Below are 18,677 nucleotides of genomic sequence, written 5' to 3' on the forward strand. Positions count from 1 at the left end.
GGGGGAAAGAGGGTCTCCCTACCGCAATCCCCGCATGGGAGAAAACTCCTCCGTTGGGGAACCGTTAACCAGAATAGAGATACGAGACGAGTTGAATATGTTCATAATACAGTTAATCCATCTGGAGTCAAAATTCATCTTTTCCAATACCGATTTTATGAATTGTCAATTCACCGTATCGAAGGCCTTGGTGAAATCAAGCTTAAGGATGACACCTTCGCTATTTTTGGCTCTCAGGCTCGCATACATTTCCGACATAAGCAGAATACCCTCTGTCATCTGCCTACCTTTAATAAACACAGTTTGATTTTCTGAAATCAACATGTCCATAACTCCCCGTAGGCGAGACGCCAGGACTTTAGTCAACAACTTCATGACACAGTTCATCAAACTGATTGGCATGAAGTCTGTAATTTGCTTGGCCCCTTTTATCTTTGGAATTAAAGCAATGAAGGAAGAATTTAACCCCCCTGGAATGGTGCCTGAGTGGTAAAAATCGACAAAAAAATCAAACACTTCCTGTTTTATTTGGCCCCATAATGCTTTTAGAACGCCCATGTTGAGACCATCTGGACCAGGGGCTTTAGAGGGACTCATGCAATTCAGAGTTGCTTCCAATTCCTCCATAGAAAACATATCAACCAGGAAGCTTTCACTTTCTTTAATTTCCAGGCCAAACTTTTCCTACCTTGTAGAGACCAGTTATGTCTAAGTGTAGACATCAATTCATCCTCCTTCAGCCAACAATTAAAAAACTTGGAAGGTTTTGGACCCCAAGAGGTATTACCTGACTTGACTATTATCGGTCTATGGTCTGAGGATTTCCTATGAACACCTTGAGAGAACCAATCTCCAGTGACCATCCAAGAAGCATTCAGAAGGCCCCTATCTAGTCTGCCCTTCCTGCCTTTTGGGCCAAACCAAGTGAAGTCGCAGTTACACAGTTGAATGTCTAGCAACGAATTATCCAATAGAAATTTAGAAAATTCCATAGAATCCCTTTCCCTGAAGATGCAATTCTCCTTTTCTTGATCTGACAACACTGCATTAAAATCTCCAATAAGCAGCTGAGGAACATTTCTTAGTGAGTCTAGCATGCTCGAAATTTCGCTTCACATTCTGGTCTTCTCTCTTCCCTTCTGAGGAGCATATACATTTACGCACAAGAATTTCTCTCCTGAACTGATTACTGATCCAAGCATCATTATCCAATTCCTGTCAACTTCCATTGAATCAATCTTAACTAGGTTACTATCCCATACAGTAATCAAGCCCCCAGATAAACCAGTCGAAGCCACTTCCGCCCAATCAACTTGTTTCCCTGGCATAAGGGCCATAACTTCCCTTGGATTCCATTTTCCACACTTCGTCTCTTGGAGACACAAGATAGCAATATTTTCTCCTGAAAAATTAGTCCTAACATGATGTCTGTTCACTCCACTGATTGCACCTCTAATATTCCAACTTGCTATTTTAAGACAATCCATAGAAAGCTTGAATGATGGAAGGAAAAAACTATTCAAACACCCAGATTATCTCTAATTAATTTTAGAGATGCTTCCTTGTCATGAATTGGAATAAGCCCCATCATAATACCTGTCTCAAAGATGGCTTGAGCTTCATCTCTATTGTCAATTCCTTTACCTACACAGATTTTCGGTAGACCCGGCCCTTTATGAGAGCATTTTCTCTTAGGGACTTTAAGCGATTTGTTATCTCTTTCTTTTTTTGACGATCTGGGTCTACCTCGCTTAGGCTTAATCCTCATTTTTACCAAGTCATTCATAATAGAGTTGGAGACCTCTCCGATAACTGCTGTATCATTGCCTGAGGCATGATCTAAAGAGGAAATCGAGTGAGAATCCTGTTTACCTGTAATGGTAGAGTCAGACTCCGCTGCCCTTGGTTTCCAGTTGGCTATGTCCACAAAGTGCTCGGGATCTACCTGAGAATTTTCCTCAGAAGACACCCTTACTAACTCCTGATTTGTAAGTCTTGATGCTACCACATCCATTTGGGATTCCTCCACGAAGCTATTGCCCGAACTTAAAACTGATTTTGGGGAGACTATAGCAGTCCACTGTACTTTCCTCATCGCTTTTTGACGCAATTTTCCCACTTTTTACATCTGCTTCTTCATCCTTGGCCTTCTCATGAGATAAAGTTCCTAATGTGGGAGGGGGATTACTGAACACTTTATTCGAAAGGATAGGAGAAGAACTTGGTCTGTGTACACAATTCGGGGAAGGAGATATGGAAGGCAAATGAATCTCCCGAGAGTGAAGACACACCTCAATTAATCTAATTTTTATGTCTTCTCCATCCAACATGATATTAAGCTCTATGTCGATGTTGGAATTCTCCCAAGTTTCAATCAGGATCAGAGGATTCCAATATCTGCCCGCCTCATCTTCCCCCATTTTCCAGTGTACAACTCTACCCACGCCTCCAACTAATTGTTCCAGATTCTTCTCAGTCCAGCCCAGTAGAAGAAGTCCTCTAAATTCCAACCAGCATTCTCTAGAAACAGTTAATCGCCCTTTCTGTACATCTTCCACTTTCTCAAAGCATAACTCCAGAAGATCTCTATCCAGATGTTCCGTAGATTCAACCCCATTAAAATGAATGAAGAAATTCCTCGAACCCAATTGTTTGACTTCCAAATCAACGTAACCCAAACCAGATAAAATTGTTTCCACTCTTTGTGCCTTCATTGGGATCGCAGATTCTATCAATAAGCTGGATTTCAGTTGATCCGCAAAAATTTTATCGGAATACAGACAAATATTCTCCGAGATAATAATATTCAACTTAAAATAATATTCAACTTAAAAATATTAAGGTCAAGTTATGTATACTTCTTTGGATACAATATATACGATCAAGTATATGTTTAATAAAAAAAAATGGTTAAGTTGAGAGTAATTAAAAAGGTCTTTTCTTTTTAAACTCAAAGTGCTTAAGATTTCACAAGTATTCTTTTTCTTTTTAAATTCGTATTTTCTACAAATATCACTCATAGTAAAGATATAATCATTATCAAATTATATCATTTAAAATTTTAAACCTACTTCATATTTTAAAATTTTCAATTCAAATAAAAGTATAATGGATAGTTTTTAGACCAAATAAATGAGAAGTGATTAATAAAAGGACTTTTTGAGCCTGAGATTAGGGGTTGGGTTTTAACCTAGGAATGACAGAACTTTCCGAACTGCGGATATCCGACTGAACTGATCCGAATGCTTTTTACAGAACTCAGTTTCTTGTGTATAATATTTATGTTCATTTATTTTTAATAAGCTATTAACAAAAGGTTTTTAAAAAGCTAAATTAATAACACTTAACTAATACTTCAAAAAAATTGAGCTTCTTTTTTAATCATGAATTATTGTAATTGCTAATTTATTCATACATATATTAATATGTTTGTAATAATTTGAGTATATATTAATTTTTAAATAAAAAACCCGTTTATACACCTATATTTTAGATATATTATTTAATATTTTTATATAATTTTGGGGTTTCGTATGGTTCGAGTTAGGGGTGAACACGGGTCGGGTTGGCCGGGTTAGGGACAAAAATTCAACCCAACCCAATATAATCGGTTTATGAAAACTCGAACCCGTTAACCCTGAAAAATATTTTCAACCCAACCCTATTATTCACACATCGGGTTGGTTTGGGTCGGGTCGGTTTGTCGGGTTTTATTCATTGTTTGGTATAGTATTTGGGGCTATAGATAGTATGGTGTTTGCGGTGGCAGTAGCAACAGAGCCAATGTTTATATAGATAAACAATGTTTATATAGACAAACATTGTAGAAAAGAGAGACAAAGTGTATGTGACCACTGACCTGGAACTTACAAGGCTACTACATGTGACCACTGACCTGGAACTTACAAGGCTACTACATCAATAACAGAAATCCCAAAACAACATTTGCATATTAATCTAAGGATGGTTACAAACTTATAAGATGAAAATATTATTCTTTATTTCCTAGTAACTTAAACGGGTTGGGTTGGTTTGGGTGAGGGTTAATAATTTAAAAACCCTAACCCAACCCAATTATATTCGGGTTGATAAAAAATGAACCCAATAATTTTTCGGTTTTGAACGGTTCGGTTTGTTCGGCCGAAATAAGGGGCGGGTTGGGTCGGTTTTGCGGGTTAAACGGTTTTTTGTTCACCCCTAGTTCGAGTTTCGTTCTTGAACTTCGTTTCGGTTCATACTTGGTTTTGAAAAACACTATTGAATTAGGGTTTGATTTTCGTTAAAATCCAACTCTAGTGATCAATTGCCACCCCTATTTCAACCTAGTAGTGCCTACCTTGTTGAAATATACTACATCTTTAACAACAATGTCAGACGACTTTGAATCCTTGGGGCTGAGCTCAAACATAATAGAAGGATGTACTCGTAATGGCTACAATCGTCCTTATCGTTTACACCAGGATGTGATTCCCGGCATTCTTTCCGGGCGGGATGTTGTAGTATTGGCTCCATCTTGTTCCGCCAGAATTTTATCTTTTGTGGCTCCTTTACTTGACAAGTTGAATAGGCAGCCGAGTATTAATTCTATCAGGGCATTGATTCTTACTCCAACTAAAGATTTGGCACTTGAGATTGTGAAGATTGTTCGAGTTGTTGCTCAGTTTACAGGTCAGATTTATATATATGTCTTGGTGCTGTTTTTTTTTTTTTTTAATTGTGTGATAATATATATGTCTATGCTATTATATTTCTTGTTTTAACTTAAAGATTGGATCTTGATTGAGAAATTGTTGTTTTTTTAGCTTAAAGGTTGGATCTTCATCTTTAAAATTGATGTTTTTGTCACTGCCGAAAAATCCCACTTTTGTCGACAAATTATAGCCATAGCTACTTTAGAATTAGGATTGGATTTTCCGGCAAGAACTCTATGATTAACTGTGCATGTTTTTTTTTATTATTAAGAAGTTATATCAGGGCATTGATTCTTACTCCGAGTAAAGATTTGGCATATCAGATTGTAAAGCTTGTTCGACTACTTGCTCAATTTACGGGTCAGATTTATTTATATTTTTGAAACTGTTTGTTCTTGTACACTTCGGCTACATAATCTTAAGCCTTTTGCTTTAGATAATAACAATATTTTGTCATATCTAAATACTTATCTTTCCAAAACTAAGACCTGGAGTTAAAGTCATATAACAGCAGTTCATATTACTATTCAAATTTCGACTGAGTGTTTGAAATCCAAATTTGCAAAGTTGCATATTCTGAGAGCAAATAGTCTTTCCGCAAGGAGAGAATTATAGTTCTGAGTTTGCTTCCCATTTCTTATTTTCCTTTTAGTTTTATGAAGTGCACAAGTCTTTTTATATAAACTTGTTGATGATATTTCCCATTCCGCTAGGTCTTCGCATTGGTTTACTAGTTGGCGATAATAAGACAGAGAGTCTCTTTGAGGAATTGACACTGCAGAACCCTGATGTTATGATTGCAACTCCAGATAACCTGAAAGGTCATTTGTCTCACGTTAAAGATATGTTATTGCATAATGTGGAATGCATTGTTCTTTATGAAGTGGATTGTCTTCTCAGCCTGGGATTTGCAAAACATCTGCGTCAAATACTGTTCCATATTAATCAAAAACACCAAACTTTGCTTTTCGTTAAAGAGATACCACATGAAATACCACCTGCCCTTGTCTATTTCTTCAAATCTGTTACACAAGACCCTGCCATTGTGCGCCATCATAGTCAAATAAGAAGTACTTTGAAGCTTATATTTTTCACTTTGAGCGAGGAAGAGAAAAGTGCGGCTGTGCTGTATTTAATCAATGAACGTATTCGATGCGATGAAAAGACATTGCTGTTTGTTCCTACAGAAGATCATGCTGAGTTTCTTAAACTTATGTTTATGGATAAGGGTATTGAGCCATCTATATGCTATCGTAATATGGACAGAGATGAACGCATACTTGAGGTATCAAGATTCAAAGAAGGAAAAAGTATGCTGCTGATCACTACGGACGTAGCGTATCAGATCATGATAACCCCGTTGGCTGATAACGTTATCAGTTGGGACTTCCCTACCCCTAAGCGTTTCCTTTTTCGAGTAATGAAAACTGCAATGCATGGTCCGGGCACAGCATATTCTTTTGTAACACGTGAGGATATTCCCTATGTTCTGAATTTTCGCTTCTTTCTCTTGGAAGAGCTCACGGCTGCTCCTGCTCCCACTGAGGAACAGATAATGCGAGATGCCGATATGTTGGAAGTTGTTTCCGAAATTGATCAAGCAAATGCGAGAGCAGGAGATATTTTATATGGTAGATTGCCGCCAATAAAAGCTGACATTTATGCTGATATTGTTCGTAAATTATTGGATGCTTCACCGGAATTAAAATCAATGGTGCTGCAGCAGTAAATGTGCTAATAAATTATAAACGTGAGCATGGTGTGCACTATTTTTAGAAATGCAAAGGAGTTCTGAGATGCCATATGAACAAATTGAATCCCGTTACCCTTTAAGATTTTCTTTTTCTGCAAACTTCGTTACCATTGTACAAGCTATGTATATGTTTTTGTTGTGTAAAATACTTTGGTGGTTGCTCTATTTGAATTAAAATTAAATTATAAGCACTCATTTTTGTTTGATATACTTTCTCTTCTCTCTTTTTTTCCCCTTTCCTTTTGTTGCATTCTAAATTAAAGAAAATTGGTTCAACAATTCCATTACTCAATTGGGCCTATATGGTCGATGTTAGAAGTCAAGTTCTATATCAAGGGCATGTTGGAATATGAAATGAAATAGTTGGATCTGTGTATGTTAAACATAAATTTAGAAATTACCAGAGGGCAGAGCTGCAGAGGAAGAAAACATTTGGTACACACTTGAGGAAAAAAGGCTTGTAAAATTATCTATCTTTTTCTTTGGCTGTTGAAACTACATGTAGTTATACAGTTTTACGGCTATGTGTACATGTGTAGGATCGAAGATGTACATGTCCAGCGGTACTTTGAAATGATAATATCTTCCATGTGTATATGAATCTTACTTCGAATCTTCCATGTGTATATGAATCTAACTTGGAATTACATAAAGGATAAATTACCAAATGAGGTTGTGCCGATAAGAATTATATAAAGAATAAATTACCGAATGAAGTTGTGCAAGGATAAATTATCAAATGAGATTGTGCCGATAAGAATTATGTAAAGGATAAATTATCGAATGAGGTTGTGATGATAAATATTATGTAAAGGATAAATTAGCGAAGAATTTACCTTCGATAGATATATGACAGAAGTGAATTATAATATTAATTATATCGGGAAAAATTCTGCAAATACATTAATTATATCATATTGGAAATAGAGTTTTTATTAAAAAAGAATCACATAAAAATGAATTGTATACCGAAAAAAAAATTAAATATCACGTTTTCAAAATGTAGCTATAAGTATCACATTAAAATATAGTGTTAGGCTTATACAATAAAACGCTACACAATATAAAATTTAAAAAATAAATTATACAGATTTGGACTTTAAACATCAAATAAATTAAAATTACCTCGTTATATCATCTTATGTGAGTGTTACACATATTTGTAATTATTTTTCTATGAGTTTTAAAAAACAAATAAGCGTTACAAAATACAGTGTTTCTTTTTTTATATATATAAAAATAAATTATAAACATTAAATAATATAATATTATCAAAATAATATTTGAGATCATATTTCTGAATATGATATTTGAAATATTATTAATTAAAATTGTGATATATATATATCCATCAATAATATAATATAAAGTTTCAATTATTGGACAGCAAGCCCCTCCAATAAGATAAAAAGTTTCAGTTATTGGTTAGTGAAGCTGCTCAGTGCTCACTCCATTACATTTACTTGTCGACAGAAGTTTAGTTAGTAAAGCAACAGACACGAGAGTCTTGAGCCTCAGCCCTCTAAAGGTCGATCCAGCAGCTTGTAAGCTAGTAGTATATTGTTCAACTCCTTTGTATATTGTTAATGCATGTGTATATGATCATGATCTAAATCTCACTTGCTTGAAGTCACTTTAGTTCACTTGTTCCTAGGTTTCTGAATCTACTAGTTTTGTCTTCTGTCTTTCTTTATGTCTATTACTTAAAAATCTGCCTAGATGATCTGGGTGTGTTGATGAGTTGAATAAGTCCTTTTTAATATGACCCATTTACCTAGGTTTAGTTTAACATTTTTTATTTTATTATTTGATCATAGTGTTCCTCACTAGACACTACAAAGTACAAATGATGTGTGCAGTTTGTATAATTTATGTACATGTATTTTATTGCTAGGAATGTTAGTAAGAACATGTGTAAATTGTAAATTTGTAATATATTATAAAGTTGTTTCAACTCTCTTAAATTTATGGTACATGTGAATCAGTTTCGGTCACGGGAAATGTTGCAAGTTGAGGTTATTTAATCTGAAGGGGGAACTTGTTTTGGGGACGAGGAAAAATGGTCCCTTAATCTGTTGAAGAATGTGGTGAAATTGAGTTTATATGAATGAATATTGCATAACCGAACTTAAGGGGTTTAGCCTGGTGCTAATAGCACCACTCTCCGGTGACAAAGGCCGTGGTTTAAGTTCCTCTTCCTCCCCTGTACTTGCTAAAACTATGTAACTTATCGAGAGATATATTGAATGATAGCCCTTCTCTTGATGACAAAACCATATCTCTTAAAGATTAATTTCATACTGTTTGGGAATATATTAAATACTGACACAAATATTGTTTGGAATTAATTGTGAGATGTAAACCTGGTAGGATTCTGGTAGAGTTGGTTCAGATTTCTTTTCTTTTTGAAATCAGGGTGAATAATTCGCTTGCAGAAAAAAAATGCATTTAAGAATATTATTGTAAAGCTATTTTATTGCTCAATCTTGCTTTGTTTGACATTTCTTTTTCTTTGAAATTTGTATAGAGTAAATACATACGAGATGTGCTCAAAATAGTGTTTGTTCAACATTTATATAATTGGATAGGTTTAAGATGAGTTGCTATTGGGGACCAGAGGATATTCACGACTCCTTGGCAGCACCTTTACTTTTAATTTTTGACCATTATTAACAGTCTATATAGATTATATGTTTTCAATCTCTTATCCTTCAACTTTAAAATTCTGTATATTCCACTATTTGTCAATCGCTTAATTTTAAGAAATTGTTGTGTTGGCAGTTTGCTATAATGAGCGTACATCTGAGGAACTGACTGCTTTTGTGACAAATTTCTTGTCTCATCACCTAGTGATTCTCTTTGTTCTGTTAGTGGTTTCTCTTATTCGGGGTTTCATGTTAAGTATATGTGTTATGTATTTGCATGTGCTTTAATTTAATAAGATTTATAGTGTGTGTATATTTTCAGTTTAGGTTACACAAATACACCTGCAAATATTTTGCCAATTTACGCAATTATTCATTAGGATGATTATACATAAATCAGGTGTGCCACTTTCTGCTTGTTAATAACCCAAGTAGATGCATTCATACTCATTCTCTCCGTATCAGTAAAACCAAGTACTATAAAATGGCCACCGTTAGCTTAAAACTCCTTGTAGACAACAGCACCGGGAAGGTAATCTTTGCTGAAGCGGGGAAAGATTTTGTGGACTTTTTATTTGGACTGCTAGAAATTCCACTAGGATCTCTGCTGAATCTTCTAGACGGGGAGGGGATGTGTAAATCCTGGACATTGAGCAAAGTCTACCAAAGTGTGAATAAACTTGGCAATGAATACTTACAGACCAATCAAACGAAGCAGAATCTACTGAATCCTGCCATGCCTGAATCAAACACCAAAGCTGCCCCTTTTATTCAACAATTGGGATATCGGAAGTCACAATGTTCATCCAGTTCTTTTGTCTTTGGAAAAAATGTTGATAAGACAGAAGTGGATGGGTATGTTAAAGGATCAGTGACGTATATGATTTCAGATGACCTCACAGTGAAGCCCCTGTCCTGCATTTCTTGCTTAAGTCTTATCAACAGTTTAGGTGTCAAAGACATTGGTACTCTGGAAGAAAAGATTGTGAACATCGACATGAAGAAGGTATCCCTAATTGCAACATCAAATCTACCATGTCACCAATATAAATTAGAATTACATACATTCTGTGAAAACCACCATCTCATTGAAAATCTTGAAAATTATGTATATTTTGCAAGCAAAATATGTTTTGTATAACAATATGTCTTGTAAAGTCATGTTTGCAGAACATACATGAATTTCAACGTTTTCCTTGCGGAGCATACATAATTTGGAAGATTTTCAATGAAATGGTGGTAGTTAAGAATATATGTAAAATAATATGTTTTACAACATTTTCCTTGCTGAACATTCATGGTCTCTAAGATCTCCATTAAAATATCGATCTCCATACAACTTATCTAATTAGTCTTTTTACCGTATCTAATGTCACAGTGTATGGCTCAGTAAATGGTTTTTATAGAAGTCACCTGATCCTTTGTGATGGAGATGTTCTCTAACTGAGCTCTGTTCCTTCTCTGACTACTCCTTTTGATTTTTGTCAATTTTAGGCTTTGGAGTTGGTGAGGGTCTCCTTTGGATCCAAAACTGTTCTCACAGATGTATTTGCTAAAAAAATTGTGACAAAAAATGTGTATAATGTTTGATGAGTGCTTCCAACTCCACGAAGGACTAGGATTAATTTGTCCCCCACTCCCCTTCTGAAAGATTACCTGAAGTTTTATTGTTTTGCGTTAAACTTCTTAATTGTCAGAATTTCTCTTGTTTTGGATTTCACTAAATTATCCTTTATTGTTTTATGGTGACTATATTTTTGTGCTATCTTATTGTTGGCTAACATTTAGTTTTAGTATTTACTATTGTCCAATTTAGGACATAGTTTACTTGTTCCATAGACTAAAATAAGTTATTTGCAGGCTTTTGCGTTTGTTTCAAGGGCTTGCTCCTTAGTTTTTTTCAAGAAGGAAAGTAAAAGGATGCGAAAGGAAGTAAATGAAAGTTTGCCTTGCTTTCACTTTCATCCCAATTTTGGAGTGAAAATTTTGAAATGAATTTATGTTAAAATTGCATTCCTTTCCACTTGCTTTCATCCTTCTTAAAACTCGGGAGCACAACTAAAAGTGAAAGTTATACTACTTGACCTCCTCTTTACTTGCTTTCCTCTTTATTTAAAACTCGGGAGCAGGGTGTAAGCAACTGTTGTTAAAATGGCTTACTCGGCAGCTGGGTGTAAGAAACTGTTGTTAAAATGAGTTACAGACTTACGGTACAACAATGTTAAACTCATTTTGTTTGGCATTCAAGCATTCAAAGCTTATTAGTAGTATATCAGTAGATTTTCTCTTTGGGGATCATTAGCCGTGTTAAACTGCAAGATAATATCTGAGGTTGCCAAATACCGTCTTTACAAGGTACAGTACTGTTCTTTCATCAAAATTCAAAGCATGTAATATTTGTGCATGGTTGGTGAGGTTGATCTAGTCATGTAGAGCTTCTGGTAATGTTGTTAACCAAGATAGCGCCATCAGAGACCCATTACAGAAATTTTAGATATTATATAAAGATTACAAAAACAACTAGTATAGATGAATAAATTGTTAAAGGGTTCTACAAATAACTGGAAAAATCTGAATCGGAGTCCGGTCAACGAGAATCAGTATCTCAAACCCATGTGTTACGTGTTTATATTAGTGATTTTGTGGTATGGAATGAAAAACCCATTCCTACTTGATGGATAAATTATTTCTTCCACACCTCTTTGATACTTACTCTCATATCATACCCTGATTCTCTTTCCCGATTACCCTTCCCATTTACCATCCAAACACCCCCTTATATCTTTATCTCGTTTCTCTGGACCTTAAATTTCGCCATCAATCACTTCATTCCAATAAAAATTACTATCACAGTAAAACTGGATGTCAGCTACAAAGTTTCTCAGGAACTTGAACTTGCAAGGCGGGTATCTCATCTACAATGACTTGAATAAATTGAAACCGTGAACATTACAAGAATGATACAAAGTCTCAACTTTCTGCTTTAGTGAAGCCATAGGAGTAAAGATCAGTAGAAGCAAGGAAATCACTCCGAAAGGATCCACAAATGGCAAAGCTTTCTTTTGAGAACTCATGAAACAAGCAATAAAAATTTGAACATTCATGGATACATGCAGTCCCCGAGCAATGTTAAACTAGAGGCTTAGAGCACAGAAATCCATTAACCAACATCCAGTCGATAACCACAATAAGATCAAACTTTCAGAGTTTCATGGAACAACACATTTGTACTTTTGTACATTAAAGGATATTTGGTTCACGGTGAATGAGTCCTGCTAACGGAGTCATAAACACATGTTTCATGTAGCGCTCCTCACCCTTCACAAGTCCATATCATTTTCATTCTCATTTCCTTCATTTCAATAACCATCAACGATCCAAACGCCTCCAAACAAATTATATCATATGTAATGCCGTATAGGTCTATTATATTCGGATTTTGTCTTCTTTTACTTGTTTACCACAATAAGGTATACGAACTGAGGTCTCAAGGATGAAATAAATTAATGCTAGATTTTTTGGTCAAAAGGTAGCAGCCGCCCATCTAGATTATTTAAAGAGAAGTTGTGAATGCAATCTTTTGGTTTGTTTAATTACTGATGAGGTCTCTATTTGTATTACTAGAAAGAAGTTTAATGTTTCCTTACATAAGTCAAATTATGTGTGTGCAGATAGTTCTGATATAACTTATCAATTTCATTCAGTTGGTTTGGGTTTCAGAACAATGGCTACGACGCAGATGGGTAATGGAGGAGATAAAAGATGGTCTCTCGAGGGAACGACTGCTCTTGTCACTGGTGGAACTCGTGGCATCGGGTATGGTCACAGATTTCTTTTTCATAATCGCTAATTTTAATCATGGGCGATAGTTATTTTTGTTTTTTATTTTTTCTGTTCTTGAACTTGGTCTGAGCAGAAAATATACATTTTTAGAAGACCAGGAACCCTTGAATGCTATATATGTGTCGTAAATTTCAGTATATTGAGTTAATGAATTATGTAATTTTATTTCATTGTGTAGGCATTCAATAGTCGAAGAGCTAGCTGGGTTTGGGGCAGCAATTTATACATGTGCTCGCGATAAGAAATGTCTTGATCAATGCTTAGAAGAATGGGAAATCAAAGGTTTTAACGTTACAGGATCAGTGTGTGACTTAAAATCGCGACTTGAACGTGAGCAGCTGATGGAATCAGTGGCCTCTGCATTTGGAGGAAAGCTCAACATTCTGGTATGCTTTTTCTTTATTTTTATTATATGTCTGCTAATTAGGATGATTGCAAAGTTACTAACTTCATATAATTATGTCGAAAAATACATGGTTAGGTTAATAATGCTGGCATAGCTATACTTAAGGAGACAACAGAGTTCACAGCAGAAGATTTTTCCAACATAATGGGTACCAACTTCGAGGCTTCTTACCATTTGTGTCAGCTTGCACATCCGCTACTCAAGGCATCAGGAAATGGAAGCATAGTGTCTATCTCTTCCGTCGCTGGTGTCGTGGCCCTGCCTTTGGTTTCCATCTATTCATCCTCCAAAGGTGTGTATGCTCACGTACCATGTTAAGTTACCCGCTCTCCTGGAATCTAAGTTGTTAGGAGGAGGGCTTAATTGATTGATCATATATGATCTTAACATAGGGAGGGTATATGTTTGATGCAAAACAGGAGCCATCAACCAACTGACGAAGAGTTTGGCATGCGAATGGGCAACAGACAATATTCGTGTTAATTGTGTTGCGCCATGGATCATCAAAACTGATCTCATTGCTGGAATAGAAGTATGTTTGGTGAAATCTTTATACCATACTCGTTACTTTGATGATTGTGTGTGCCTGTTTCGCTAACACTACTTATGGCTTTTTTTGATAAGAAGTCGGCTTCTACTTTTTTTGACTCGTGTGTGTAAAAAGCGTGAAACACTTATAAAAACCTGAGAATGTTATTTTTTGTTTCAGGACTTCTACTTCTTTCCCAAACTGTTTAATCATTTATAAGTCTTAATTCACTTCTCACTTTTAGTCCACTTCTTTACTTTAAGCTATTGTTGTCGAGATAATCCAACTTATTTTTTCAGAGCCTACCTATTCTCTAAAGTTCTTGCTTTTTTCTGACATTATATATTATCAGGAGGATCCAGGACACAAAGAGATAATAGATAGAATGGTGTATCGGACCCCGATGCGTCGCCCTGGAGAGCAAAAGGAAGTATCTGGAGTAGTGGCATTCCTTTGCTTACCTGCAGCTTCTTATACGACTGGCCAGATTGTTTGCGTTGATGGAGGTCACACTGTTTGTGGTTATTAGTAGATTATCTGCAGGAGCGTTCACTGTCTAGTTATTGAATATGTAAAGCTGGGCTGTGATACATTCTTCTGTAAAATGAAACTAGTAATTTCTCAGTTGATAGTATAACTGAATAGATGGATTACTGAGTTGTATTTTGAGGTGATTTGAACAATATGTTTCATAGATGTGTATGACCTTAATAGAGTGATGGATTGCACGTAACCAGAATTTGCTATTGTTGATGACAGATACAGGTAAAATATGAGTTTGCATGCCTGTAGATCATGCTATGTTAAGTAAATTTTGGAAGAGAGTTTAACGGAATCATATATTATTAATAATCAAAAATTTGAAATAAGTACTCAGAATTTCAAAAAAAAAGTACTCATTTTTATCATTTTTATCCAACTTTTAAACGAAGGATTAAATGAAAATACACTATCCTTGATAGATAAAACTTGAAATTAATGTAAAATTAGAGGATGGTTAGACCATCTTCAGCCTATTATGTCAAAATAATATAATTTTTATACTAATTTGGTGTCAAAATCATGATCAATTACAAAACACATTCCAACTCGCTAACAAAGGAATTTACACTAATATGGATTTTCATATAATATCAAAGGAATAAGTTTGATTTCACATTATAATTTACACTAAAAAAAAAATTAGTAGATCAACTATTCACTTGTCATAGCTTCATTATGTGATTACACCTTTTTGGGCCCAAAATGATGAACTAACGATCCCGTTATAACGCCTAAAAATATCTGTGGAAAAATACACGGCGCTCTGTAACAGATACCGTCACCGCTTCTTCATTTCCTTCCTGTCTTTTATTTCTCTCTCTCTCTGTATCTCTACGCCCTTTTGTCTCTCTTCAACCCTTTCACAACAATTATTTGCTTCAACAATTCGAACCCATATCTCAAAAGGTAATTTTTTATAGCCCAGCTCTTTTTTTTTGTGATAATTTCGTGTTTTTAAGAACTTGTAGGGTTAAGAATTTGATTACTGTTTGTTTTTTTTGTTTTATTTGCTGTACAGTTGATGCTTTGATGCTTGTTATGTTAAATTGGTAGATACCCATAAGCTTGTTTTGTTGTTTTTGAAGTGTAAAGATGGAATTTTCAGGTGTTTGAAGAGAATTATATATGTTGAAGTGTTGTGAATTGTTGTTCTTGTTGATATTTTAGGGGGGGTGTTGGGTGATTTGTGTTAGGGTTTAGTTGAAGTGTTTGTGGAAGAGATTATTGGGTTTAGAGATATGGGTGAAGATTTACTGACTACTTTGTCCATTGAGAATTATCATCCTTCTACATTCTTGTCCATGGATCCAAATGGGAATACTCATGAGGAGTCAGACCGGGATATGAACCGCGCTGTTGTTCTTTCGGGGCCTCCGGATATTAATCTGCCCTTGTCTGTTGAGCCTAGTCCTCCACCCCCATCGTGGACTCATGACTCTTTTGATATGCTGGATGTTAGTCTTGGAAATCAGAATAATGATACTGATACGCTTCTTAATATGTCTAAGAGTGTTAGGAAGTGTGCCAAGAGACTGGATAGTATTTGGGGGGCTTGGTTTTTCTTTAGCTTTTATTTTAAGCCTGTTTTGAAGGATGAGTCTAACTGTAATGTGGTTCGTGATAGTAACGGGGTGTCTGGGTTTGAGAAATCGGATCTTAATTTTGATGTTTTTCTGGTTCAGCACGATATGGAGAATATGTATATGTGGGTTTTTAAGGAAAGACCTGAGAATGCTTTGGGTAAAATGCAGTTAAGGTCTTATATGAACGGGCATTCTCGTCAGGGAGAACGGCCTTTCCCGTTTAGTGTTGAGAGGGGGTTTATACGGTCTCATAGAATGCAGCGGAAGCACTATAGGGGCCTTTCTAATCCTCAATGTGTCCATGGAATTGAGCATGTTCCGTCTCCTAATCTTATGATTATCGATGAGGATGAACAGAATAAATGGATGGAACTTACTGGCAGGGATCTAAGTTTTGTTGTGCCACCTGAAGCTACAGAATTTTGTTCTTGGAGAACACTTCCTAACACAGAGTTTGAGCTAGAGAGACCCCTTCCTGTGCTGAAGAATAATCAACATCCTTCAAAAAAGTCACTTAACGGCTCTGGTTTGAATTTGTCAACTCAGTCCTCGAGCCATGTAAATGGAAATGGTGCTGATCTCTTGCCTGCTTGCAACAAGAGGAAGAAAGATCTTTTTCCGAATGGTAATGATGATGATTGCTGTTACCCTAGCAATCAACATCCAGACCGAATACAAGATACCGAGCACCATCCTGTTGAACCGTCTTGGTTAAATGAATTCAGTGGAGTGATGAAGAGTGTTTATGGGCCGGTTACTGGTGCCAAAACTATATATGAGGATGAAGAAGGATATTTAATTATGGTCGCCCTACCTTTTTCTGATCCTGGAAGAGTTAAAGTTCATTGGTGGAACAACCTTACACATGGTGTTGTCAAAATTTCATCGGAGAGCACTGCTCGCATGCCCTTTCTTCAGAGAAATGATAGAACATTTAAGCTTACTGATCCATCTCCTGAACATTGTCCTCCCGGAGAGTTTAAACGGGAAATTCCGCTTGCTACTAGAATTCCAGATGATGCCAAGCTAGAAGCATACTTTGACAAAAGTGGAACAATTCTAGAGATCACAGTACCTAAACACCGTGTGGGACCAGAGGAGCACGAAGTTCCTGTTTGTCTCAGGCCTCCTAATGAGTTTCTTTAGTCTCAAAGGCTTCATTTTGTTGGGGAAATATGTGAGGTTAGCCATTTTAGTCAAAGATTACAACTTAAAACTTAGAAGCAAAAATTGTTTATTATAGTTTTTAGACTTGCTATTTACAAAGTCATCTCAACTTTGAAGATTACAATTGTCTTTTATGACATTTGATTTTCATTTGGCTAATTTTGGATATAATTTTAAATGGTCTTTTACTTTGTGATTTTTTTTCTTTAACTGAGTGCATGTGTCTTCACATATTATTTACAAGATTGTTGCATTTGCTTGCAGTAGAAGCTTTTGTTGCATTGCTGTATAAATGACGTTGTTGGTCCATGATGATTATTAATATGGCAGTTTTTAGATGTACTAATAATATAAACCTTTGTGTGTCAAATCGCTCCTTAGTGCTTGATATATATTATCTAGTGTAATATGATTATTGTGAAACCATTGCATAACATTGTAAGTTTCGGTCATGATAAGATACATGATAAGTTCTCCATGTTTTAGTCCTTCAAAATTGGTGGCATGTGTCATGTAGATATGCATCTAGTTATAATGTATTTTGTAATCTGTATACCATTACTATTAATTATCATGATATGGATACGTAAGCAAGTTGTTTGTACTTGCAAACTGGAAACTATCCTTTGGTTTGTCGGGCTCCTGAGATGTGACACTGAATGCTCGCTATGTCTGAAAATCATTTTGTTTCGATTTTGTGAGATTGGTGATGAAGTGTCCTCCAATATATGTCGATTGTTGGACACTGAATGCCAGTAATGTTTGAATATATCTCGTGTGGATCTTGTGAGATTTGTTGGGAACTGTCCTGAGATTTTTCCCACCCTGAATGCTGGTTATTTCTGGATTCTTTGTTTAGGCTTCCTTTTGGTATCAACTACTTGTCAAAGATTGTACGGTCAATTAGGCAGTTATGGTATTTTAGATGTTTGTGTTTGCTACAGTTAATTTGAAGTCATGATTTTAAATTCTTTTAATTTTTATTTTTTTTGTAATCAAGAATTGTTGTCCTCTCCTGTTGGTTCATGAAATATAAAACCTTCTCAGTAGTTTTTAGCTACAAGAAACATGATATCATTGTTTAGTTGATATTATTTGTTGCAAATTTCTATTCTGGATTAGCAACTCTTACGTATATCAGGTGCTAATCTTTGTTCTGGGAATAAATAAGTGCATGTGAAACTAGGTCAATATGTCTGTACTTTTGTTAAAATTTTACTACAGGTACAGGTGATTGTTAAAATTACTGTGATATATGATTTTACGTGTCAGTATTTAGAACTTAGAAACAAGTACTGTACTATAATTACTTGTGATTACATAGAAATCCGATACAAACAAGTTGCGTCACAGCATCTCAGGGTGTAGTCTCTATTTTGTTTTTTTTAAAGTATAGGAAGATAATGGTTAGCTAAAACATAAGTGATCAAATCATTGTCTTCCTTTAATGTTCTCTATATTTACTCCTATATTTTAAAAGAATATTTAATTAGTATATTGAAATTTGAAATAAAGAG

At 35.4% G+C, this 18,677-nt stretch overlaps 4 protein-coding genes across 6 annotated transcripts; all 4 read left to right on the top strand.

Annotated features, from left to right (window-relative positions):
* Positions 1-4,211: 4,211 nt before the first annotated feature.
* On the top strand, positions 4,212-6,650 carry LOC108216217 (DEAD-box ATP-dependent RNA helicase 29). Its single transcript, XM_017388911.2, has 2 exons — positions 4,212-4,668; positions 5,405-6,650. The coding sequence occupies exons 1-2, from the start codon at positions 4,368-4,370 to the stop codon at positions 6,418-6,420; spliced, it is 1,317 nt and encodes a 438-aa protein (XP_017244400.1). The 5' UTR covers positions 4,212-4,367; the 3' UTR covers positions 6,421-6,650.
* Positions 6,651-7,846: 1,196 nt separating this feature from the next.
* On the top strand, positions 7,847-10,854 carry LOC108217080 (uncharacterized). Of its 2 annotated transcripts, XM_064091731.1 has the most exons (3): positions 7,847-7,972; positions 9,490-10,095; positions 10,584-10,854. In XM_064091731.1, the coding sequence occupies exons 2-3, from the start codon at positions 9,574-9,576 to the stop codon at positions 10,677-10,679; spliced, it is 618 nt and encodes a 205-aa protein (XP_063947801.1). In that variant the 5' UTR covers positions 7,847-7,972; positions 9,490-9,573; the 3' UTR covers positions 10,680-10,854. The 2 variants fall into 2 exon arrangements, with proteins under 2 accessions (XP_063947801.1, XP_017245420.1); XM_017389931.2 differs by lacking the exon at positions 7,847-7,972 and having other exon boundaries at positions 7,997-10,095.
* Positions 10,855-12,678: 1,824 nt separating this feature from the next.
* On the top strand, positions 12,679-14,623 carry LOC108219257 (tropinone reductase homolog). The gene is made up of 5 exons (XM_017392605.2): positions 12,679-12,905; positions 13,111-13,318; positions 13,414-13,630; positions 13,758-13,870; positions 14,220-14,623. Exons 1-5 carry the CDS (start codon positions 12,814-12,816, stop codon positions 14,394-14,396), a joined length of 807 nt encoding a protein of 268 aa, XP_017248094.1. The 5' UTR covers positions 12,679-12,813; the 3' UTR covers positions 14,397-14,623.
* Positions 14,624-15,163: 540 nt separating this feature from the next.
* LOC108215636 (uncharacterized) lies at positions 15,164-17,356 on the top strand. 2 transcript variants are annotated; one of them, XM_017388158.2, is made up of 2 exons: positions 15,164-15,316; positions 15,516-17,356. In XM_017388158.2, the coding sequence occupies exon 2, from the start codon at positions 15,649-15,651 to the stop codon at positions 17,137-17,139; it is 1,491 nt and encodes a 496-aa protein (XP_017243647.1). In that variant the 5' UTR covers positions 15,164-15,316; positions 15,516-15,648; the 3' UTR covers positions 17,140-17,356. The 2 variants fall into 2 exon arrangements, with proteins under 2 accessions (XP_017243647.1, XP_017243648.1); XM_017388159.2 differs by having other exon boundaries at positions 15,166-15,316; positions 15,429-17,356.
* The last annotated feature ends 1,321 nt before the right edge of the window (positions 17,357-18,677 follow it).

This window comes from Daucus carota, chromosome 4 (genome assembly GCF_001625215.2).
Source record: "Daucus carota subsp. sativus chromosome 4, DH1 v3.0, whole genome shotgun sequence".
In the NCBI taxonomy this organism is placed as follows: domain Eukaryota; kingdom Viridiplantae; phylum Streptophyta; class Magnoliopsida; order Apiales; family Apiaceae; genus Daucus; species Daucus carota.

Bases quoted from the DNA above. Each gene is read 5' to 3' on its own strand.
- LOC108216217 (XM_017388911.2), top strand. From the start codon at position 4,368: ATGTCAGACGACTTTGAATCCTTGGGGCTGAGCTCAAACATAATAGAA. The intron at 4,669-5,404 runs GTCAGATTTATA...CCATTCCGCTAG, and splicing joins AGTTGTTGCTCAGTTTACAG to GTCTTCGCATTGGTTTACTA.
- LOC108217080 (XM_064091731.1), top strand. From the start codon at position 9,574: ATGGCCACCGTTAGCTTAAAACTCCTTGTAGACAACAGCACCGGGAAG. The intron at 10,096-10,583 runs GTATCCCTAATT...TGTCAATTTTAG, and splicing joins TGAACATCGACATGAAGAAG to GCTTTGGAGTTGGTGAGGGT.
- LOC108219257 (XM_017392605.2), top strand. From the start codon at position 12,814: ATGGCTACGACGCAGATGGGTAATGGAGGAGATAAAAGATGGTCTCTC. The intron at 12,906-13,110 runs GTATGGTCACAG...TTCATTGTGTAG, and splicing joins GGTGGAACTCGTGGCATCGG to GCATTCAATAGTCGAAGAGC. The intron at 13,319-13,413 runs GTATGCTTTTTC...ATACATGGTTAG, and splicing joins GAGGAAAGCTCAACATTCTG to GTTAATAATGCTGGCATAGC.
- LOC108215636 (XM_017388158.2), top strand. From the start codon at position 15,649: ATGGGTGAAGATTTACTGACTACTTTGTCCATTGAGAATTATCATCCT.